The sequence below is a fragment of the Phalaenopsis equestris genome, unplaced genomic scaffold (genome assembly GCF_001263595.1).
Source record: "Phalaenopsis equestris unplaced genomic scaffold, ASM126359v1 Scaffold000125, whole genome shotgun sequence".
Lineage (NCBI taxonomy): Eukaryota > Viridiplantae > Streptophyta > Magnoliopsida > Asparagales > Orchidaceae > Phalaenopsis > Phalaenopsis equestris.
The window spans coordinates 373,646-398,705 of NW_018164567.1; the positions used below are offsets into that span (position 1 = coordinate 373,646).

A 25,060-nucleotide genomic window follows, 5' to 3' on the forward strand; every position below is an offset into this window, starting at 1 on the left:
ATATATATATATATATATATATATATATACATGTAATGCTATCTACCATATTTTAAAATTATGTAAGGTCATAAGTGAGGCCACCCTTTCAAAGTCTCATCACCTCAGTGACGTATTATAGATCCTTTGGAACCGTAGGACGGGGCCAGAATTGACGATCCCATTAAAGTCATACAAGAGCCTTTACCATTGTACCCTTTTGTATATTTAGATATTGTGTTAGGACACTTTTGTTAGATGGTGTGATAGGCTAGAATTATGGTGTTAGGCAGTTTTTTTTGACGTCTAACTAATGTTCTTTGCTAGTTTGGTTGCTCTAGCAATACCTCACTTAGCTTGTGTTATTGTGTGTCTACTGAGTGTAAACATGTGCAATAGTATATCAGGGGTGATTTTCTTGTAGGTCATGTTTAAATACACACACACACAAAGGGAGGAGCAAGTAATAATTTAAAGACTAATATTTTCTGTAGGTGCTGCTAAGCTTCTCCCGCTACGCATGGCTCATATGTGTTGCATGATTTAACACGTGATATCTTTTCTGCAAGTAGTGTCATTTTTTCTATATTATCATGTATTTGATAGAGTCCTTAGGATCGAGTATGTATCAAAAATAAGGCACGGACATGAGCTCCGAGATGCATGGCACATCGAACCACATGACGGGTATCAGGAGCAGTTGGTCTTGTCCCATACCTTATTTCTGAATTTATATTAATATATAAAACAAGGACCAAACATATATATATGCAAAGCCCAACCGCTTTTCTTATTTTCCTGGAATATATTGACGACCCAACAATACCGTCCTCTATATTTTTTGTGCTTATCTTGGTTCTTTTATTGCTATGCATGTGCTTTGCCAATTTCATCATTTTTGGTATGGATTTTGTCTGGGAATAATGCGTATGATTTAGATTCTTTAAGGGCCCTAAAATCTAAATTTTTCTACAAAATCCTAATAATAAAGAATTAAGATTAATCAAAATTTTACGAATAAAGTAATTCAAGATTTTAAAACTTGCACTTACTTTTTTGCATGGCCTTTAGATCGGTTTTAAAACGGTTCGCATGTATGACTATACACCCCATCATACTTAATAGTGCTTCCATGTTTAAGATTATGGTAGATACTGCATCATATTTACATGAGTCAAAGAGAAACCCCTATACTTCTTCAACCTGACTAATCTAACATAGATTTCTACTTAAGTGGTTGATTAGTGCGATTAAGGTGTTAGAAGATTTTCATACCCAAACAAGAAGTAAGTCTTTTCTTTTTTCGGTAGCATCTTCCCCATTTATTTGGCAAGTGTAAGTTCTACCTTCGTGAGCTCTACCTTTATAGGTCATAGGACTTAAAGTTTCCTTCTATTAACCTTAGGGATACTAAGGTTTCCTTGGACGACGCAATTCATAGATTGCTGACACAGAGTCTCTGGTTGTGTTAGATCAATTACCTTCACAATTAGATAGACTTAGGGTCCTAATAGTTTGGGATGCCAAATCTGTAATATCTTGGTTTAACTATCTTAGAATGTTTAAGATCACTCTGCCTTTATTTTGTTGAGCACTATTGTCCTTTGTAACTTCATTGATGACTTATTGACGACCCCTACTTCCAATAAGCAAGTTGTCCATTTGGGATACTGTGATTCACCCTCTACCTTTATGACCCAGTGAGCTTTGAAGCATAGAGATGTTCCTATCGAGTTGATCTAGTTATTTCCCTAACCTCTCTTATCAACATGCCACCATCCACTAGTGGATTTGAGGGACTTACCCTATCCCATGTGGCTCGATATAGGCTCCTAAGGTGGTGAGATGCTCCTAGTTGAAATAACCATCCTTTTGGTGACCCATTTTCTGATTATCACAAATAATTAAGCAATACTCCATTCATCGAGAGTATTCTTGGGTATTCTCCAAGATGTAATTAATAAAAGGAATATGTTCATTTGGGAGTGAGCTTGACCCCATAACAAAAAAAAAAAAGTTATTTTTGGTTTCCTGGTTATGTGTGGCTTATGTAGGGATTTTCTTCGTGGATATCGTGTTTTGAGGTATTTCAATCTGATCGTGTTTGGATACTCTCGATCCATCGCACGAAGATTATCTATATATAAGTCTTTCATGTTTCTTTTTAAAATTTGTTTGCCTATTTTCATTGTATATCCTTTCTTTTCTGATTCCTTTCCTCTTTGGATTATTCATATGATCCGAGAGAGGTATTTACTTTGAAAGGGGAATCATACGACGACAAATATATAGACAAGCTGGAGACGGAGTTTTCTTAAAAAGAAACAAAAACACATCATTTGCATTTTCTCATGAACAATTCTGCTTTGTTAAGGTCATTTACACCTTATTTATATTGCAATTTAGCATAACTGTATCACATTGCATGGTTGTGTACATCTAACTTGTTTCTTCTCATTTAGGTTGCCATTTCACATAGCATGATCATTCACACCAATCATGTTATTTGTAAATGATAAGCCATTAATATTTAGCATGATATTTATACTTACCTTAATATTCATAATTAGCATGATTATTCATACCCTGCATAATAGTTGCATCTAGAACAATCAGCCCCCTCTGGTATAAGTGTTATCATCTAGCACGAACTACCATGATGTAAAATAGCTTGTAGCTAGCATATTAATATGCATTCATCATATGCATATGCATTAATCTTTTAATGGGTTGCTCTTTGTTCTACATTTTTGTTCAAGTATTTGAGAGCATATCTCAAACACCCATGTTGTTTTCATTGTATGTGGCATTTTTTTTCACCCTTTTTTAGTGAAGCCACATGACATTAACACAGAATTTGGAGATTCAATACTTCAATGGTAAGTCTCCATGTAGATGTGAGATTAGCCCTTGGTTGTAATGTGTTAATAAATATTGTTCTCAGGTTTATACATTTGCTCAATGTAAATTATCACATTACAACCTTGCTCATATAATTGTACTAAGGGTCTACGGGATCTAAGATGTGTCACTATGGATATCTAGACCATACATAAGATCATGATTTTACAAATGTTATTATTTATTATAATATTTTCAATATAGTTTAAACTAAGTCATTTGCTACTTAGACCATAAATAAGTTCAATATCTTAAATCCAAAATTTATTTATTATACATATATACATGTGTGTAGTTAGACTTTAAATAAAAAAAAAAACTTTTGTTCATATTAAGGTGACATGGTTTAGCTTACTTAGATCCTTAAGATGGGACCAACCATGTTGACCCCATCAAAATCAAAGGAATAGCCTTAGCCACACACGGTCACTTGCACAAAAATATGTGAATGTCACTATGACACAACTGCTTAATTGTTTTTCTTAGATGAGAGGTGGGTGTAGTTAATTATGTGTGTGCATTAGTATGTATGTATGTGCATATATATATATGTATGTTGTATGTATGTATGTGTAGGGGCATTCTTCTAGAGGTATCCATGCCCAAATGTGGAGGAGCATAAATATAAAACCATAATAATGCATTTTATACAGGTCCATATCTTAAGTTTTATATCAACTTCATGTCTACCATTACTACCTTCAAGCTCAGCTCGATGTGGGTAGATTCCCTTACAAGGAACTACTCTTTACTTGTGGATATGTTTCTAATGTAGCCTTCAACATATGGAACTAATTCCCCTTTCCAAGCAGTCACATCTCTCTTCCTCTGAGCTCTTTGTTGCATGAGCATTGCTCTAATCATATCAACCAATTCAACAACTGGATTATTTCAGGTTTCTCCAATCAATGAATTAAATGATTTAGACATGTTTTTTGTGTTGTAATGATTTTTAATCTCAATGTTAAAACAACTTCTGTACCATGTGTAAGGCAATGCAAGTAAGTAGAAGTGTACTTGTGGAGAGACTAAAAAGTTCAGCCAATTTATTATCAAACTCAGGCTGAGTGTCGACATTAGCTGCTAACCATACGAGGCTTTCAACCTTATGGCTATAATTATAATGAAATATATTTTCAAATTCTTCCAAAGATGAAGTAAGAAAATTCTATGCTCTGCATTTGGAAAATCTTTTTTAATGGCCTATCTCAAGCCCTTCTTCATGTCTAACATAAAGGCGAAATTTGCAAATCAAATTCAATAGAAGCTGACAAACATTCTAAGAACGACTTCCAAGTGGATTTCAACTCAGATTTCGTAACTGTGAAGGCTAGAGTGAATAAATCATTATCACCATCTAATGGAATTGCAGTTAATAAAACACTCAAGTATTTTAACTTTAGATGACATGCATCCAAGCCGATCAGAGGTCTGCATCCTGCTAAGAAGCCATTAATGCAAACTTTAAAACTTACATAAAATCTTTGGAGAGAATTATGAACACTGTTGCAAATGTAAGTGATATTAAATCTGGATTTCAGCTAATCAACTCAGCTTGTAACGCAGACACACATCTATAATTATAATCTACAAATCCAAAAAAGCAAATGTGAGCTTTCTCACGTGACTTTCATAACTTCATGCATGATAGTGATAATTCATGCATATTCTCTAATGTATGTTTGATGTTTTTTTGGAGCAATATTAGGATTCTTCCGAACAGCACCTTGAATCTACTGTGGCACCCGAGATGAAGTTGTTACTCTATTCCCTGCCATGTCACCCTGAGTTATAAGTGAGTTCCATATAATTTTCTCAATTCAAAGGATTACCCATCTGCTATAACTGAAGCTAGCTCTCTCCAAGGGCCTCCTCTATATGATAATATGGCTATAACTCGACATTTGTTACAAGATTGAATTTTTATTCCAAAGTTATTCTTAATGAAACTAGATTGAAGAAATTTTTTGAAAGCAAGAGAATCCCTAAAAACAACACTAACCACTCATAATCTCCAAAATTGTCATTGTAAATGTCAGAAGCAGGAACTACACCTATTGCCCTGTTGCCATTGCTTGAAACTGCATCTCGTGAGTTCATAATCACTTCCACACCTTCTCGAGTTATAACAACAATCCAAACCCGACTTCTTCCCATTGAACTTCCACTCATTCCAAGAACATCATCATCACTTGCAAGTAATTTGTAATCCTGTGGTGTAACTCCAATAATATGTTAGTATAATTTGAACCGGTGCACGCTAAGCCAACCACAAATCTTTTTAATCTCTTCTTCTAATGAAAGAAGACTCAAGTTATTTTCTTTAATCTTTATAGTGTGTTACTTGCCCCTATTACTTCATCCTCTCTTGGTTTTACTTGGGTCCAATATCCATCAAATTTAAAAGTTATAAGCAAGTGTTCATTTACATCAGGTTGCATATCTAAAATTTGAAATGAAAGCCACTGCATTACAATAAATAAAATATTGGTTATATAAGTTATTAAAGCATTTCAATCATCTTTCTTCGGGTAAAAAATAATAATTTTGCAAATAAGCTACATCACTCTCTCTATGTCATATTCATGCTCCATATTGCTATCCATGAGTTAAAAAAGTGGTGAAACCTTCTCAATGAAGGCAATTTAACTACAAAATAGTTAGTGCCAAAAAAATTAGAAAAATGTGGACTACAATTAATCTGTAAATCATTGGAACATCATTAGAAAAATCCTTCCAATGGAAATAGTTGAAATTTAAATCAAGCTAGCCCAATGAAAATAGACATGATAATTACTTTAGCAACAAACACAAAATATAATATTGTGCAATATTACAATTACACCTGTGAAAACAAACATATATGAATCACATCGGAGGAACTCACTTGAGATAGCACCGTGTTAAGTAAAGTTACAAGGTGGTTCGCTGCTATCTCAATTCAAGTTAGATATGGCTCCTTAAATTTAAATTTTACTCCATCTAAATTCAAAACTAAGAATATTTTGATCATTTTTTATTTCCCATTACATAATCTTTGTAGAAAAACATATATACTAGCACTCATACATATATAGATTCATTATATATAAATAAATAGATACAAGTGTTCATTAATTCAAATTTAAATACATACATGAATTTATGTGAATAAGAATTCACTTGAATTTTGAACTAATCTCAACTTAGATTGATCTGAAATAGTCTCAAATTCCATACAAGTAAAGACTCATTAGTCTGACTCATAGACTTCAGTAAACAACAAAAGAAACAAATTATTTTATGATGATCTTAACCCTTCTAGCCAATTTCGCAAAATTAAATGAAATTCTTGCCTGAATCATCTCAAGAAAAAACAACTCAATAACAACCAAAGAACAAAAATTATACTTATAATAACTTTAAATTTAAAAAATAGTAGAGTTATCCATTTAAAATTCAAAACAAGGATCCCAAAGGCCATTTGTGCTCCCTTGATGAGGCATGAAGAACTCCCCACTATGCTACTTTAAGCAGGACTGCTTGAACAAAATAACAATTAAATTTTGGATGCTCTGATTTTGCAATAAATAAAATCAAATACAAAACCTAAACCATCGCTTTTGAATTAGCTAAGCGCATATATGACATGATGTTAAACATTAAGAACAACCAAGCATCAATAGAAAAGATTAAAAAAAACTGCTACATAATAAAATACAAGCAAGAACTTGTCATTCTGATTCAGCGAGGCAGTCCGACGGATACAGAAGTACTCTGAGATTTGGCGAGGCAGTCCACAGTAGTCTGACGGAGGAAGGAAGACCGCGATTCGGCGAGGCTCCTGCAGTTGTCCAACGGAGGAGGGAAGAGTTTTCCGTAGCCTTCCAGCGAAGGAGAGATGACGAGCTTCGCTTGATATTCGCGGCAGATGAAATAACAGAGGGTAGGAAAATGCGGGCTACGGAGGGTTACCGATGCGCGGGAGATGAAATAACGATGGAAGTGAAAATGCGGGCTACGGAGGTCAGGGGTGTAACTTGTTCGGCTAGTTTATAGAGCTCCCTTCACGATATTGGTTTTGTGGTCACAAGATGTTAAAATATTTAAATCTAGAGCTCCATCAAAATTTAAAAATTATTATTTATATTAAAATATCATTTAAATTTAATTTAATAATTTTTATTCTATTTTTTTTAATTAATTCTTATAATTGATTATAAATCTTTATAACCCTTAATCCATTAAATTTTTTAAAAATATTACTCATCAAATATATATATATATATTTATATATTTGATGAGTAATATTTTTAAAAAATTTATTATATATATATAATTAATTAGTAGTCTTTCGAGGCAAAACGAGCCAAACATAAATGAACAAATCTCGGTTCGTGTTATTCATATTTAGTTGTTCGTGTTCGACTCGTTAACTTAGCGAACGAGCCGAATATGAGCTTCTTAGCGAGCAGAACACAAGAACACAAGTTGTTCGCGAATAACGAGTCATTTTGACATCCCTAGCGGAGGGTAACAAAGAAGAGACGAGGGTTAGAGAGTGCTCTTTTGGGATTTTTTCAAGTTTTGGGTGCTTCCCTGTAAGTAGCTGTTTGTTTGCCGGATATGTAATAAGCAATATTTTGATTTTGGGTGCTTTCTATCTAAAAACCCTAAAAAAGTAATAGTAATAAGTGCCCGAAATCGAGAGTCATCCATGGTCTGAATGCCACCGACATCGGCATAAATAAAGAAAAACAATAAATATGGGATCAGAGAAGAATAAAAAAATAGAGGGGCAGTGTCGAGGTTGTTTGCTTCACTGTCAGATATCTTTGCCAACCTCTGCTCTTCCTATGAATCGCTTCAAATCGAAGAAATTTGTTTTAAGTGCGGTGGGGAAGGAAACATTGTGAGAAGAACAACAAGAGAATTCTCATTCTTGAACCTCGAGAAAGAAGGCAGTTTTCTTCTCCCCTCTCCGAACCTGATCAGATCTAGGACTTTCGAAATGGCGGAATCCTTTCTAAGATTTACAATTCTGGTGCGCAATGGACTTGCGCTTTGTTTTTAATAAGGTAGGATTAGTTTTTGTTAGTGATTTCTGATTCGATATTTTGAATGTTTTGGTTTTGTTTGGAGATTATCATAATGGAGTGTTTTAGATTGCAGGGGTGAGGCGTTGGAGATCTGGAAGCGGAGATGGGCGAGAGCCAGCGATTTCAGCTTGGCACGGTAGGTGCGTTATCGCTATCTGTGGTCTCTTCGGTGTCAATTGTGATCTGCAACAAGGCTCTTATTAGTTCCCTCGGATTTTCGTTCGGTGAGTGGTCTTAGATTATGGGTTTAAACCTATTGTAATAGCTGCGAATTAACTGCATTGGTGTTTTATATATGTTTGATTGCACTGTGGCATATGTTCATTTCCAATTGATTGAGGTGGCTCATCTTATTGCATGCTTTTTTTTTTCTTGTTTTGTTTCTGGAAAAAGAAAGAAACAATAGTTTGTTTGATTTTTTTTTTTACGAGTAAAAGAAAGAGTTTTATGATACTGTTGATTTTATTAATCCTGTCACAGCTTAGAATGTTGCGATTTCCTGAGGCAGAGGTGGTTTATCTCTGGTATGGGAATACCATTCTGTGCTGGCTAGTTCTTTTGATCCTTTAAAAGAGGATAATGGAATCCTTGATACTGCAACAACGGGTGATGAATTTGTAAGGGCAGTAAGATGAGCTTCCATAATGTGAATGTTCATGTGAAATTAAATTCAAGATATGGAGCCTTTGATGTGAAATAAAAATTGGCATCATGATTTTCTTGGTGGGATTATGAAGGATACAATTGTACGTGTGCATTATGGTAGGGGTAGTGGTACAAAAAGAAGGAGAAATAGCAAAACAAGAGAAAAAGAATTGGGAATGCATGGTTGGAAATAAGAAAAGGTGATTAGGGAGGTGCTGGGCAGACTAAAGAGTTACTTTGGTTGTGCAATATGGAAGTTATCTATGCTAGCTCCAAAGGTAGAGCATTAGAGGATCAATAACAACTAGTTAGTAACCAATAAATTAGGGGTGCTAGGGTTTTTCTACTATTTGAGAGGTAATGGTGGAAGGATTCTTTAAACTGTTGTGAATCTTAAGAGGGGGTAAAAACCAATGGTTTTTGAAATTTAACAACCCAATTGTCTAAAACTTGTATTTGAACATGACTTATCATGCTTGTAAAAAAAATAAAAATTTTAAAAAAAGTAAAATAAATAAAGAAGACCTTCATGGTGTGCCGATTGCTTTTTGCTGTTTTATTGATTTAAGAATCAGAAGCTACAAGCAATTTAAGTGTGGTGCAACGGAAGGTTGTTGGAAATGTCTCATTATGTAAAATGACTTCATGACATGTTGTGGAAGTAATAATGCTTTTTGGACACATTTGGTGAGTATTGACCAATGTCCCGCAGATCGTATAAATGTCAGAATTTATTAAATATCAGATAATCCTAACGTTAATATGTTCAGAAGGTGTTCAAAAAGATTTGGTTATTAAAGATTCAACTGCCTATACAAATTTTTAAAAGAAGGGATTGTAAATTTGACTAGGGAGTTGGCTATTGAAGAAAGCAGAGGATGCTACTGCTAATGATCAATTACTTATGTTCTGTAGGATAATCTGAAGGGTAAGATTCATGCATTTCCTTTTACGTACAAAACTAATTAACTTCACGAGTGAAACATTACCTTTCATGTAGCATGCATAAATCTTCTGTGTTAATTTTCTCATCCAAGGACTAATGCAACATTCATCTCCAATTTTTCTTGGAATAAAAAATCTTGCTTAGTTTTCATAATACTCTTTTAGCATACATCTGCTCATAAGCAGACATCCGCTCATAAATTTTTATGGTGCTAGGTAATCATACTAAATTTTCTTGATGCTTGTTGGTGACTGTGGCTACTTGTCAGCATTCAATTGGCATTGAAAAGAATGGTGATATTTCTTTTCAACTGTGGATTTTTATGCTTGTATTTTTGACATTTTGGTGTTTGTTGTTTCTCATATTCATCCACAACCTGAACTTTTAACTATAGCTTTATAAAATTACTTGTAAGGTTGTATTATTGTTATTTGTAATAGCATATTTTTTTCTCTAGACTTGTTTTCCTTGTATTCACGTACACTGTATGATATTTCAAAACCTTGTAGCAAAAAATTATGGAGTTACCAAGCAAACAAGTCAGAACCTAGGCTACAGTTCGTTTGTACATGGTGTTCTAGGTTACATCATCTATTCAATGCGGATATACTGATTTTCTGATTATTTGTTGTATACATGTATCTTCAATAAAACAACTGCTGCTTTAAAATAGCTTCTTATGCTAAAATTCTGTCGTATCAAATATGATCTTGTGTATTGTGATGAGCTGCTAATGGCTTTATTTCTTTTTTGTTTTCATTAACTAACTTACATTAAAGCAGGGTGAGATGGACTTGCATGACTCTGTAGTTCTTAACTAAGTCATCATCTCACATAGAGTATCAATACAAATTTCAACTTGAAATGCTAGAACTAAGACTTAAGTTTACTTTATTGCCATACATGATTTGCAGCCACGACCTTGACAAGCTGGCACCTTTTGGTAACTTTTTGTTCTCTTCATGTTGCACTGCGGATGAAGTTGTTTGAACATAAGCCTTTTGATCCAAGGGCAGTAATGGGATTTGGAATTCTGAATGGATGCTCCATTGGTCTTCTGAATTTAAGTCTTGGTTTCAACTCCGTTGGATTCTACCAGGTGCTTTTTCATCTCTCTGTGCTCAGTTTACTTGACCTTTTCTTACAGCATTATTTTACTACTGTGTCCAACTGCTATTGTGTTCAGGAGTTGCTCTGCATTAATCTTATTTGAAACCTTCTTTCTTTCTGTTGTAGAGCTAAATTTTTACTGAAGTTACAATTGATCCTAATAAGATGTGTGTTGCTGAACAACAATTTGAAAGTTTTATGGATCTGTTTGATGGCTTGATGTGGAAATACTATGAATAGAGAGACAGTTAATTCAAGTAAAGTGCATTAAAGATGAAAATTGAAAAGTGCTTTTCTTAGAGAAATAAAAAAAAACCTTAAATTAATATATTCATTATAGGTGGGTGAGCTAATTTGATAAAATTTTCAATAAATTTTTGAAAATACTATCGATCATAGTGATCTTAATATCATTAATAATAATTAAATATTTTTTTTACCATCACATTAGGAAAAGAGAAGTTGAGTTTTTAAAGAAAAATAAGGGTGGAAAATCTGTAGGACCAGTTGAAGTGTGAAAATGTTTAGGAGAGAGTTTCTTGGCTTACTAAACTCTTTAATATTATTTTAAAAACTAAAAAGGTGCTTGATGAGTGGAGGAAGAGTATTTTGATCCCTATTTTTAAAAATAAAGGGGATGCACAAGAATGTGCAATATATAGAGGAATTAAGTTGATGTGTCATAATTTAAAATTATGGTAGAGGGTAATTGAACATAGGTTAAGACGTAATATAAATATTTCCCATAATCAGTTTGGATTTTTGTCGGGCAGGTCCACTATGGAAGTTATACATTTATTGAGTTGTTTGATGGAGAAGTATAGAGAGAATAACGAGGATCTACATGTGATTTTTATTGATTTAGAAAAAGCATATGATAAGGTTCCAAGAGAAGACCTTTAGAGAGTTTTAGAGGAAAAAGGTGTTGGTATGACTTATATTCAAATTATTAAAGATATGTATACTAGAGTTGTTACTTGTGTTCGAACAGAAGGAGGATTGACCAAGTATTTTCCTATTTTAGTTGGATTACATGAGGGATTGGCTTTAAACCCTTGTCTTTTTGCTTTAGTTATGGATGCTCTTACCAGACATTTACAGGAGGATGTACCTTGGTGTAGCTTTTTGCTGCTGATATCTTCTTGTAGATAAGACTAGAAAGAGTTCAGGATAAACTTGAATTATGGAGGTCTACATTGTAGTCTAAAGGTATTTGTTTGAGTAGATCTAAAACTCAATACATGGAATGTAATTTTAGCAGTGGTGGCGGAGTTGTAATAATGGAGATCAAATCATTAAAAGGTGTGATCATTTTAGATATATCGGGTCTATTTATTCAAACTGACGGTGATATAGATGGGGATGTTATTGGTAGAATTCAAATTGGTTGGTGGAAGTGGAGGAATGCATCGGGCCTATTCTGTGATAGAAAAAAACCGCTTAGACTGAAAGCAAAATGTATAAGATGGTGGTGATAATGTTGGCCTTTAAAAGAGAAGAGTAAAACAAAGTTAAGTGTTACTGAGATGAGAATGCTTAAGTGGATGAGTGGCTTGACACTTAGAGACAAAATGAAAAATGAATATATCTGTGATAAGATTGGTGTAGCTTCGGTGGTGGACAAGATTAGAGAGGCTCATCTTAGATGGTTTGGTCACATTAAACGCTGACCATTTGATAATCCTGTTAAGAGAGTAGATGTTTTAGATTCGACTTATGTTATGAAAGGTGGTGGTAAACCTAAAAAGACTTCGACATGTTTATTAAAAATGATATTAATCTATTAGATTAAATGAAAATATGACACTCAGTAGAACAAAATGGAGAAAAAGGATTCATGTAGTCGACCCCAAACCTCTATTTCAATTTGTTTCACAACAAGTTACCCTGCTTGAAGGTCCTAGTTTTTTTTGAATTTGTTAGTTTGTTTCTAACACTTGGGTGTTCTACTTGGCAATTTCATTCCTCAATGTCAAATCAATGTGTCATTGGTTCGTTGTCATTTGATGCCTCTTTTTGGAAGGGGTTCTTTTCATCTTATCCTTTGGGTGATTACTTTAATGACTTTTTGTGTCCTCGTCGTACTCCCTTTGTTCAAAATCAACGAGCTTACATTATAAATAAAGGCTTTTTCGCTATATATCCCTTAAGCTTTTGAATATTTTTTTGGGGTTTCTCTTAGGAATATTTTTTTGGTGTTTCTCCTTGGTAGAATGATGATTTGAGATTACAACCAGGATAGGTTGTTGATGATTGTGAGGATGATTTTGGTGGTGTTAGAAGAATTAGGTTGTGTGGATTTAGGGTTTGAAATATAAAGTTTGAATTTATGAAAAGATCTAGGTTTAGGGTTGGAATTTTGCTTTGATATGAAATAACACCAGTTTAGGACTCTCATGTGTTGTATACGTATCAAGGAAAAATTATAGAGTGATATAAGGCAATATCAGTTAGGTAATCTGAAATTTAAATGGTATTGGGGAAAGATAGTATGGCGGGAGCGGCTATTTAGCGAACAATACGTAAAAGACTATATTGGCAGCTAGATATGACATGTAAGATGACGAGTAAGAACCACCGCCTATTCTTGATCAAGATACAGTCAATTTTCTTAAGATAAGAGGATACAACTTTCCACTCAGGGAAAAAGCATAAATAATATTTAAATTGCATAAAATTCAAAAACCAAAAAGTTGTTCCCATGTTTAAGCATAACATGTGTATAAGTCCAAAGAAAATTAACCATAATATTAATGCTAATTAAGGAAAAGAGGCGGTCAAAGGGGGTTGGTTAGCCTTGGAGGCTGGAATTGCTAAGTCGGCCAAAGAAATTTGAACCTAGTGAATCGGTTCAATTCTCGCATCATGTGGAAACGATGCTTGCATCATATATCAGACACATTTTATGTGACTATGAAGTTAGCATTTAGTTTATTTTGGACAATACTTTCTCGTGAATTATGAATAGTACAATAGAGGTTTTTGAATGCCATATGGCAAAACTTCTACTATCTTTCTAGATGATAAATTATGGTCTATGATAAGGCGAGGATGGGCTATGATAAGGAGAGTCAAGGAAGAGTAAAAGTTTATTATCCTAAGTTCTTTAAAGTATTCATGCTATAACTAGAAAATTACGAGGATGGGCTTGAGCCAAATTAAGAAATCATGGAGGCACATATGTGGGGTTGAATCATGGAGGCAAAATTTCTAGGTCAATTTGAAATTTTGAACCATCTCGCATTTAAAGCCTTCCATTCATAGACATAAAACTGCGGGCCGAGCGCCTAAGAGCCAGGAAATGGGTGCATAGGCATCCACTCCTTGCAACATCCACACTCTCCAGAGGGCTTAGCGCATAAGCGCCCAAGTTCATTCCCCTTGATTCACCTGAGAGCTTTGCGCTTAAGCGCCAGGCAATGGGTGCATAGGCGCCAATATATCTGAAATCTAGCGACAGAGAATTTCGCGCCTGAGCGATAGGTAATGGGCGCTTAGATGCTCATTCATTATAGCTCAAGTTCCCGCAAGCGCCTATGCGCCATTACTTGACTTTCTGGCATCAGATTCAGTTCCAAGCAACTCAGGCGATGAAGAACAGCCAAAGTCGTTCGATGTAACATCAAGCAGTGGAAACGAGTGGTATAAAAAGGATAATCTCGAAGAAGATGAGTACTCGCATTTTTCTTCAATTCTAGAGCAAACAAAACTTCTTTTGCGGGGAGGTTTCTTTTGAGCATGAGAGAGGAAGCGATTTAGTGAGAATTGGAGAGAATTTTGTGAGCGAATTTGTGAGCAATGTTTGAGAGGAACGGGGGCAGGGAACATCTTCCAACATTCATGTGTTTGTTTTCCATTCATGAACCTTTGTAATTTGCTTTGTTTTGATTGAAACGAATTGTGGATTTTGTGTTACAAGATATGCATAGGAACTGAATTTTGGTGAATTATATGTGACTTGTTAACTTGTTTAATGGCGGAAATTCTCCATTTAATCTTCATTTACATACAAATTGGCCATTTGTTTTGGTTACATTTTTGTGAATCTTGTGATGTGGAAGCATATTGAGCGGATCATCTGGTCGGGGATTTGCTGATTCAAGAGAATAGAAATTTTTCTCTGTTTAGTGCTAAGGTGTAGGAAATGATTTTCTCAAAAAATTCACTGGAAGCAAGGAACTCACTAGAAAAAATTTCTTAATTGTTTAGTACCACTGAAAGGGGGCTGAGGAAAACATTTGTTCTTGTTAGACTCCAACACTCGTCACTTCACTTAACTTAGGTTTCTAGGATCCAATTCAAGGTGGAGGCACTTCTTTCACTGAAACTTCTCACCAGACTCAAAGAATTGAATTTTCAGGTTATGTCCAACAACTCTAGGCTACAACATTGTCATATTGGATTTTATCTCGTTCCCTATGGGATTGTCATTTGGTACTTTATATTGAATACTACTGATTCTTCTACATGTATACTTATATGAGTCGTCAGTGCTTAACCACACTTGGATCGTATCAAGTTTTTAGCGCAGTTGCTGGGGCGCAGTTGCTGGGGAGCGACGGTGAAATCCAATTAGAAAAAAATTAATTGAACTTTTAGGACTTCGAATTGAAATTTATTGTGCTAATTTGTAAATTATTTCTTATTTCTTTTCTTTTTCATAATTGTCCAAAAATATCTTGTTAGTTTCTTATTAATTTTGTGCGCTTATATCATGTTTTTTTTTACTAATTGCAAAATTTTTGTTACTTGTTTCTTGTTTGACTTTGTATTAAGTTTGTTTATTGTTTACTCTATTATTGGTGCTTTCATGTGTACTTTGTTACCATTCTTGCTAACTTAGGGTCATTTCATGTGTTAACCCAATAGTGTATGCGTAGTTAAGGACATTCAAACCTTGAACCCTACGACCCTGAGTTAGGAGAACAATTAAAAAAAAATCATAAAATTTAAAAGAATTCAAAAAGAACTAGGAGAGATGACACACATACCTCTGAATGAACCTAATGCCCATGGATATAATGACATGCGGAGACCTCTTCGGGAATTTGCAAACCCTACGGTATACGAGATTCACTTAAGTATTAATGCTCCCATCGTAGAAGTCAACTCTTTTGAATTGAAACCCATCACCATTTAGATGGTACAAAATAACCAGTTTAGGGGGACACCATCAGAAGGCCCTAATTGCATTTAGCGATCTTTTTAGAACTATCTATCAAATTTCGCAATAACGATGTCTCCAACCATGCCATTAGGCTAAAGCTATTCTCTTTCTCTTTGAGGGATAAAGCTAAAATGTGGCTTAATTCCTTAGCTCCTGGGTTTATCACAACATGGAACAAATTGACTTATAAATTTTTAGCGAAGAATTTTCCACCATCTAAAACAACCAAACTTAGCAAAGATATTATCTATTTTAGCCAATTTGATGGAGAATCAATTTACGAAGCCTGAGAAAGGTTTAAGGAGTTTTTTAGGAACTGTCCCCATCACGCATTACCTGATTGATTGATCATTCAAACTTTTTATAATAGGTTGGTAGGATCCCTTAGGTCGATCATAGATGCAGCTACAGGAGGTTCCTTGATTTCAAAACCCTTTGATGAGGCCTATTTATTGATTGAGGTGATGATAATGAATAATTTTCAATTGCTTTCGGATAGAGTGAACCTTAGGAAAGTAGTCAATGTTTATGATACAGATATATTATCTATCTTGACCACTCAAATAGTGACTATCTTTACGATGCTAGATCAATTAAGCTTGAATCCAATGCAAGGATCTCCAATTATAGAAGAGAATTCATATGGACAACTAATTGATCCTAGTGAGTAGCCCATAGAGTCCATGAGTGCCATAAACAATAGATTTAACAACCTTTACTCCAATATCTATAACCCGGGCTGAAAGAATCGCCCTAATTTCAATTGGAACAAAAGTAACCAAGGTGTGGAAAACCAACATTGGGGAACTAGTCAAGTTAATCCTAGTGGGAATTGGAGCAACCGAGGTAGCACAAAGTCTAAGCAGATTTACCCTCCTAACTTTACTCAAACCTGTTGTTTAAGAATAAGAAGTTGCCTTGGGAAGAAATAGTGTTGTAAATGGGGAATCAACTGCAGAGTTAAGTTGCAACTATTAGGAATAGAGAGAATCAACTGAGGCAGATTGCTAACTCGCTTAGTAATAGACCACAAGGAATTCTTTATTGTAACACAGAAGTCAACACTAAGGAGAAGAGTAACGAACATGTTAAAGCTATTAAGTTGAGGAGTGAGAGAGAATTGGAGGAAGTAACTAGAAGGGAACTTGAAGAAGTAGAAGTCAATCCTGAGCCCGAAAGGCCTAGTGAAAAGCCTTCTAAGGATTTAGGAAGACCGACCTCACCTCCTAGGATGGATGTAGAAAGTCCAATTCCACCATTTCCTCAATGGCTTCAAAAATAATAATTGGATCAACAATTCTCTAGATTTTTTAGAAATGTTTAAGAAAATTACGACCAATTTTTTCTTTGTCGAAGCCTTATAACAAATGTCTAGCTACATTAAGTTTGAAGAATATTTTAAATAAGAAAAGTAAGCTAAGAGATTTTGAGACTGTACAACTTTTTGAGAAGTGTGGTGCTATTATTCAGAAAAAATTTCCTCAGAAACTTAAAGTCCCTGATAGTTTTTCCATTCCCTGTGCCATAGGAGAATGTTTTGGGGAAGCCCTATGCGATAGAGGTGTTAGTATTAACCTCATGCCCTTATTCATCTTTAGGAGGTTAGCATGTGACCATTCATTTACTTATCCTAAGAGGGTTATAAAGGATGTCTTAGTGAAAGTGGATATTCTTTTCTTCCCAGCGGACTTTATTGTTTTATATATGGAGGATAAGGAGATTCCGATAATTCTAGGCAGACATTTCCTAGCAACTGGTCGAGCTATGATAGACATTCACAATAGGAAATTGATGATGAGGATTAATGATCAAGAGGTGACGTTTAATATTTTGAAATCAATTAAGCACCCCTCAAATTCGAGAGATGATTCTTGCTTTAGGCTAGATCTGGTAGATGACTAGTTAGAAGCCAATTTCAGGAAATTTTTAAAGCTGACCCTATAGAGTGAAGTCTAACTAAGGATGAGAATAGAGACTCTAAGTATAAATTAACTTTACCTTTAGAAGTAGTTTAGGGATATGTTTGAACTTCTTGATATCACTAACTTTTCCAAATCCTTAGTGTCATCAGTTGAGGACCTCTTGAATTAGAATTGAAAGTCTTGCCCAAACACTAGAAGTGTGTCTATTTAGGCGAGACTTCCGCTTTACCCATAATCATATCTTCTGAACTTAGTGCGTTGCATGAAGAAAAGTTGATGTGAGTTCTAAGGACCTTTTGGAAAGCCTTTGGTTGGACGATAGCAAATATTAATGGGATTAGTCATTCGTTGTGCATGCATAGAATTCATTTGGACGAGGACCATTAACCAAAGGATGACCCTCAAAGGAGACTCAACCCTTTGATGAAAGAAGTCATTAAGAAGGAGACTCTGAAGTGACTGTGCTGATGTGTTGATTTCATTTGTTCTAATAAAACATTTGTGTGTTCCATTCATGTTATGTTCTCTTGCATATTTTTTTTATTGAGTTGTGTTGAGTATCTCTTCTGTACTACATTGAAATAACTTCTGTTAGTGATTGCCAAGTTTTTTTTGGAGGTGGGAAGGGGTGGTAGGAGGGTAGGATTGTATAAATTTGTGCCCTAAAAAGTTATTAAAAAAACCTAACTTGGAATATGTACATTAAAATGATTGTAGGCAGTTTTAAAAGTTTAATTCAAACTGGTAAATAGGAATTATATAAGTCTGGTGGCACGTGGCAAGTATTTCTGGAAATCTTGAACGTGAAAAATTATCTCTTACCAACTGATTGTAGAGAATAGAGATTACTTATTTAACTATTCTTGAACATTTATTTGAAGTTTAATTACTTATAAAATAGATAAATCAATCATAAAAAAATCAACTAATAATCCTTAAAGCCAAAATTAATTTTGAGTTCCATTTCATAATTCACATAATTTTTAAGTGAGAAGGTCATTAGAGATTTAATTCAAGAAGGAGAGTTCGGTTTCAAAAGCAGCATAAGAGCCAAATTAGATATAGTAATCCTCAGTACAGAAAGAAAACGGGAAATTTAAAAGAAAAAAAAATTAGGAAGATAAAAATAAAATCAAGGTTCATACTTAAAAGAAAGGACTTTAGCAAGAACTTTTGGGGAGAAGCTTGAGGTGAGGTTCTAATTAAAATTGGTTCAATTCCTTTTCTAATATTAAAGGAACCACTAATTTAATTTAAGAATTTTGTAATCATAAAAATGAAAACTTGAATTTGAGATGATTATTAATCAGAAAACTAAATTTCAGGGTGGTATCAATTTTATAATAGTCAAAGCTCGCTTAAATGTCTTAAGATTTCTATTTGGAGTTGAATCTTTATTTTCTTTTAAAAATCAGGATGTTTGGGTATACCTCTATATATTTGTTTGAAAGAAAATCTTGCTTAATTGTTATGTAATCACCTAATTTACAATTTTGATATTTAAACATTTAATGCTCCCTACTACTATACAAATAATAATGAATCAAAGTTGGATTTTGAAATCACTTGAGGGCAAATAATATGTAAGTTTGAGGGGTTTTGAATGTGTAAATTATGTGGGATAACTTGTTTTAATTTTTGTCAATATTACCTGTTATTTGTTCGTTTTTATATTTTTTTTAGATATGTCTTGTGTAATCTGCAGATAACTAGTGAATTTAGAATGAAAAGAATTTCAAGTTCTGAACCTACTCCTCGCAATTAAAGCCATCCACAGAAGCGGAACTGAGAGCTTGATGCTAGGCACCAGGCAATGGGTGCATAACGCCCACTCCTTGCAACATCCGCACTCTCCAGAGGGCCTGGCGCGTAGGCGCCAAGCAATGGGTGCATAGGCGCTCAACTTCATTCCCCTTGATCCACCCGAGAGCGTCAGGCTTAGGCGCATAGGCGCATAGGCGCTCAATTTCATTCCACTTTATCCACCGGAGAACCTGGCACCACAACGCCAGGCAATGTGCCCATAGGCACCCATATATCCCAAATCTAGAGATAAAGAACCTGGTGCCTAAGCGTCAGGTAATGGGTGCAAAAGCGCCTGTCCTCCAGCAAAGTGCCTGTCGTATAAGCGCCAAGCAATAGGCGCTTGGGCACCCATTCATTATAGCACGAGTTCTTGCATGTGCATATGCGCCGTTAATTGGCATTCTGGCGTCGGATTCAGTTCCAAGTTGTTCGGTTGATGAGGAGAGCCACAATCGTCTGATGTAACATCAAGCGGTGGAAGCAAGTGGTATAAAAAGGATAATCAAGAAGGAGACAAGGGCTCTTTTTTATTTTTCTTCAATTCTAGAGCAGACAACTTCTTTGGCGAGGTTTCTTCTGAGTGTGGGAGAGGGAGCAATTTAGTGAAAGTTAGAGAGAATTCTGTGAGCAAATTTTTTAACGGTGTTGGAGAGGAACAGGAGCAGGGAACATCTTCCTACTTTCTTGTGTTTGTTTTCCTTTCTTGACCCTTTGTAATTTGTTTGTTTTGAATGAAATGAATCGTGGATTTTGTGTTACGAGGCATGCATGGGAACTAATTTTCTTTGTTTCTCTGTTGAATTGACGAATAGAAATTCTAGGTTCTGGTGAATTATATGTGACTTGCAAACTTGTGTAATGGTGGAAATTTCTTTCGGAGAATAGGAATATTAGTCTTTGTTTAGTGCGCTAGCGTGTAGGAAATGATTTTGTTGGAAAGTTCACTGGATGTAGGGAACTCACTAGTTGAATTTTCTTACCTGATTAGTACCACCAGAAGGGAGCTGGGGAAGACATTTGTTCCTGTTGGGCACCAGCATTCGACACTTCACTTAGCCTAGGTTTATAGGATTCAATTTGACTGAAACTTTTCACCAGAACTGTTCAGGATTAGTAACTTTAATTTAACTTTAAAGAATAGAATTTTCAAGCTAGGTCCAACAACTGTAAACTAGAACTGTTTTTATTGGATTTTATCTCATTCTCTGTGAGATCGACATTCGGTACTCTATACTAAATATTACTAATATGACATGTATACTTGCGTGAGTCGCTAGTGTTTCACCGAACTTGGATTGTATCACGTATGTTGGGGTTTTGTGAATTTGAACGGTCTTCGGTCATTGGGGTGGGGGAGACGACAAAGGTTTTGAGCGAAGTCAAGTGAGGATGGATGCTCGATTGGATGAGTTGCATGCTACAAGAAGTCGGATTAATGAGCGATGGCTTGGGGTTTATTTTAGCGTGCAAATTGGAGCAAAGAAGAGGAAGATGTGTATGCTTTGTTTGGCAAGGGTTGGGAAAATGGAAACGTGGAACAATAGACGGGAATATGGGAGTTTGGGGCCTCTATAGTGCAATCCGGCCTTGCCTTCCCAGTTAGCTCTAATCGCGAGGATTCCGTCACGAAGGCGATGGTTTTGGGTGAAATTGGGAGAGGGGTATGGACGCAGGCGACGAGCTCCCGACAGGAGATTGGGCGAGTTTGATTTGGAGAGGGAATGGATGTTGTTGTTTTTGAAATAGTGCGGATCGATATAATGCTTGGTGAAATATGTGTGGGAATAGTAACAGTAGGCAGAAAATGGAATGAATTGGGATTTTATCTTAATTTTTTTTATTCTTTATGTTTATTTGACACTCAACAAATGCCCCCCAACAAATATAGTGCACGCCTGAAGCAGATTATGTTTGTTGGAAACTAATTGACCTTATGAATCTCCGAAAACTTATTTGAATACCATGCTGAGGATTTCAATTTATAGATTTTTAGGAATGTTAATTGGATGTCAATGCAAAGTATAATTTTGAGCTAAATATACAAGCTTATAGAATTATAGACCAATTCTCTTTGACATCGCTTCTCAATTGCTATCACTTATTTGGCTTAGAGATTGAACTTGTCTTTTGCACTTTGCACTTACTATTGTGATGTGCTCGATGAAGAAATTAACCTGAATTATCTCTATGGACTTGTTAGGTGAATGAGCATACCTTCGATCTTAGCTTTGTGCTTTAGTGGACTTGTTGAAGGAATGGACTTGAATTGTCCCTGTAGACTAGTCAGGTAAGTGAGCATACCTTCGGTCCTAGCTTTGTGCTTTGAAGGGCTTGTTGAAGGAATTGATCTAAATTGCCTTAACAGACTTGTAAGTGAGCATGCCCTCAGTTCTAGCTTTATGCTTTGATGGACTTGTTGAAGGAATTGACATGAATTGTCTCTGCAAAATTGTCAGGCGAATAAGCATACCTTTGGATCTAGCTTTGTGCTTTAATGAACTTGTTGAAGGAATTGACCTAAATTGTCTCTATGGACTTGTTAGGTGAGTGAGCATACATTCAATCCTAGCCTTGTGCTTTGGTGTTTGTTGAAGGATGCATAGTAGTGACCTAGCCTTTGAGCTTATGTTGAGTCAGTGGCAAGAAATCAACAATACTAAACTTTGTATTTTATCGAACTTAATGATTTAATTTCCTTAGTTTAACATCGGGTTTGAATGAACTTATGAGATAACTTCTTCAATCCTTTGCAGATTATCAAGCTCAGTTTGATGCTTTTTTGAGCGATGATCATTACTTTGATTTTCCTTAACCTTTGGACTATTTGAGGAAACTTATTTAATCTAGTTCGCTTGAACTTATCAAATTGAATATGCTTGAAGCTCAAAATTCATTGACTAGCAAAACAGGGTTTTCTTCACTATGACCGTTTTATGGCTTGTTGAGTGAGGAGAGTTGTCAGCGACTCGGTCATATTTGCGCTTATTGAGTCTGATCTTCAGGACCTTATTGAAACTTTGACTTAGACTACAAGGAGTTTGTGCTTCTTCAACTTAATGGGCTTAAGCTTAAAGACTTATGAGTCTTCTTTCTTATATCACAAGGTTTTGGAGCTTGTATGGTTGGAAATATTTTAGCTTGACTGCATGGCTATTTTCTTGAGTGTAGATTGTCTTTTGGATTTAACTTTAATCCATCAATCTATTGAGAAAGTCTCCTACATTTGGATCACTTGAACTCATCAAATTCGATGAGTTTGGGAACTAGACAACTCCTGTCATCATACTAACAAGATGGGGCTCTTCTACTGCTGGCGTTTTTATGGCTTATTGAGTAAAAAAAACTTGCTCTTTTACTACGACCATTTTTGTGGCTTGTTGAGTGAAGTGAGTTGTCACTGACTTAGCCATATTTTGGGCTTATTGAGTTTGACCTTTTTGACCCACTTGCGCCATAGATTTAAGGTGGGGTAGAACTTGCATTTTTCCAACTTAACTTGTTAAAGCTTGCAAATCTTGAAGTCGTTTCAGTCGAACCTTCAAATTCTTAGTTAACCAAAGGGAAAAATCATATCACACATTTTATTTGATAGCAAAATTCTTAAGTAAATATTTTGGGATATCAGCATTGAAGCACGATGTCAACCCAAAAGGGATGAGATCTCGATGTTAGACATGATGTCAACCCTTGTAATTGAAGGTCTCATCCAAAAATTTGTTGTCAATCTCAAATGAGGAGCCCATTATCCGATTAAACGCATTTAGGGATCTCGGCATCAGCACTGTATCAACTGCCCAAATAAACTAAAAAAAATGCCCCGTCTTGAGGAAAATTTTATGATCAATTAGAAATGTATTCTTGTGTTACAAGAGAGTTTCTAAAAGTGTTCTCTATAATTTCTTCCAACTTATGTTTTCTTTGAACAACTTGGAGCTTTTGTTGGGCTTCCATAATAACTTGTAAGGGAGAGGGAGGAGCAACTAAAAATTGACTCCTACTAACTTACATTTGATGACCCCTCTTCTAGTGGGGATTGATGATATCAATTACTCGATTCTTCTCAACTTATTGGGGAGTTAGGAATAACCATAATCATATCCTACCAAAATAAATTTGATAACCCCTCCACCTGTCGGGTGTAAGTGCGGACCATCAATTTTTTTTTCTTACTATAATCAATTAAGAAAACTTTAAAATTTATATCACTAAACTTCTCAAACTAGATTAACTTCAGTAAGACCTCTATTATCATTAGATGGAAAAAATAGTTGCTTCTTCACTATGACCTTTTTTATGGCTTGTCAAGTGAAGAGAGTTGTCAGTGACTCAGCCATATTTGAGCTTATTAAGTCTGACCTTCAAGACCTGCTTTTGTCATGTACTTGAGTTATAAACAAACTATTGCTTCTCCAACTTAACCTATTGAAGATTATTAGCTTAAAACTCTCTCATTTTACTTCCTGAATTATGACAAATCTGAGAGTTGAACCTCTGACTTTGGCTTGTCTGTAATTTACTTGAAGATATGCTCATTTTTGCTCAAATTGATAGAGTATAATTTTGGTACCTTTGCGGTACAAAATTCAATTGAGGATCTCACATTCAACACGATGTTAACCCAAATGATAAAATTTAGAATATATTTGAGGATCTCGACTTGAAGCTCAATGTCAACTTAAATAATATAGGAATAAAATATTTGGAAATATCAGTCTAGTGCTCAATGTCAATTCAAATGAAATAAGTGACCCCTACCTTGATAACAAGGAAAGACTAAAGCTAGCTAAATATATTTGAGAATCTCGACTTAATGCTCAATGTCAACTCAAATAAATATATGCAGTCCTTTTATCTTAAGAACGAAGTAAATCGAATGCCATCTTTGGGCCTGATACAAAGCTTGGGTTAGCTTCTTTTGTTGTATACTTCATATTTCATCATACTTATTGAAGAGAAGAATTTCTTTAGTCGTGGCTTAATGCTTGTTCAAACCTATTGAAGAAATTTGCTCCTATCAAAACTAGCTTGATGTCTCCATAAGCAGGGATCATCTCATTTGATTTTTACCTCCACTCTTAGGTCAGGTTAGAAAACTTGATGAAATCAAATTGCTTGACATTGTTAAGTTGGATAAACTTATGGTTTTCTCGTTGTTATACTGACAAACGGGGCTCTTCACTAAAGTATTGGATGGTAGTGAAGAGAAAAGCCAATAACTCGACGTAATATTGGTTGGTTAAGTCTTGCCTCCATCTGAGTCCTGACTCGGGCAATAAATGATCTTATGCTTTGTCGTCGTCAAACTGATAAACAAGGTTTTTCACTACAATATTGACTTGTTGAGTGAAGAGAAAAGCCAACAACTCGGCCACATCTCGGCTTGTAGAGTCTGGCTTCCGTCCAAGTCCTAAACTTGTATAGTCTGGCCTCCGCCGAAGCTTGTAGATTTTCACAGATTTTCTCGCTTGTCATTTTAAATTTTAGCAAGTTTTGAAGTTGAAACTTA

At 35.2% G+C, this 25,060-nt stretch overlaps 1 protein-coding gene across 2 annotated transcripts in view; it reads left to right on the forward strand.

Moving 5' to 3' along the window:
• The first annotated feature begins 7,558 nt into the window (after nt 1-7,558).
• The window catches only part of LOC110021261 (uncharacterized membrane protein At1g06890-like), a 29,870-nt gene continuing 12,368 nt past the window's right edge, over nt 7,559-25,060 (forward strand). Inside the window, exons 1-3 of one of the 2 annotated variants that reach the window (XM_020719681.1) lie at nt 7,559-7,937; nt 8,025-8,182; nt 10,464-10,648. In XM_020719681.1, coding sequence (XP_020575340.1) covers nt 8,062-8,182; nt 10,464-10,648 — 306 coding nt within the window. In that variant the 5' untranslated portion in view covers nt 7,559-7,937; nt 8,025-8,061. The remainder of the gene's footprint in view (nt 7,938-8,024; nt 8,183-10,463; nt 10,649-25,060) is intronic. The other variant, XM_020719682.1, reaches the window with a different exon arrangement.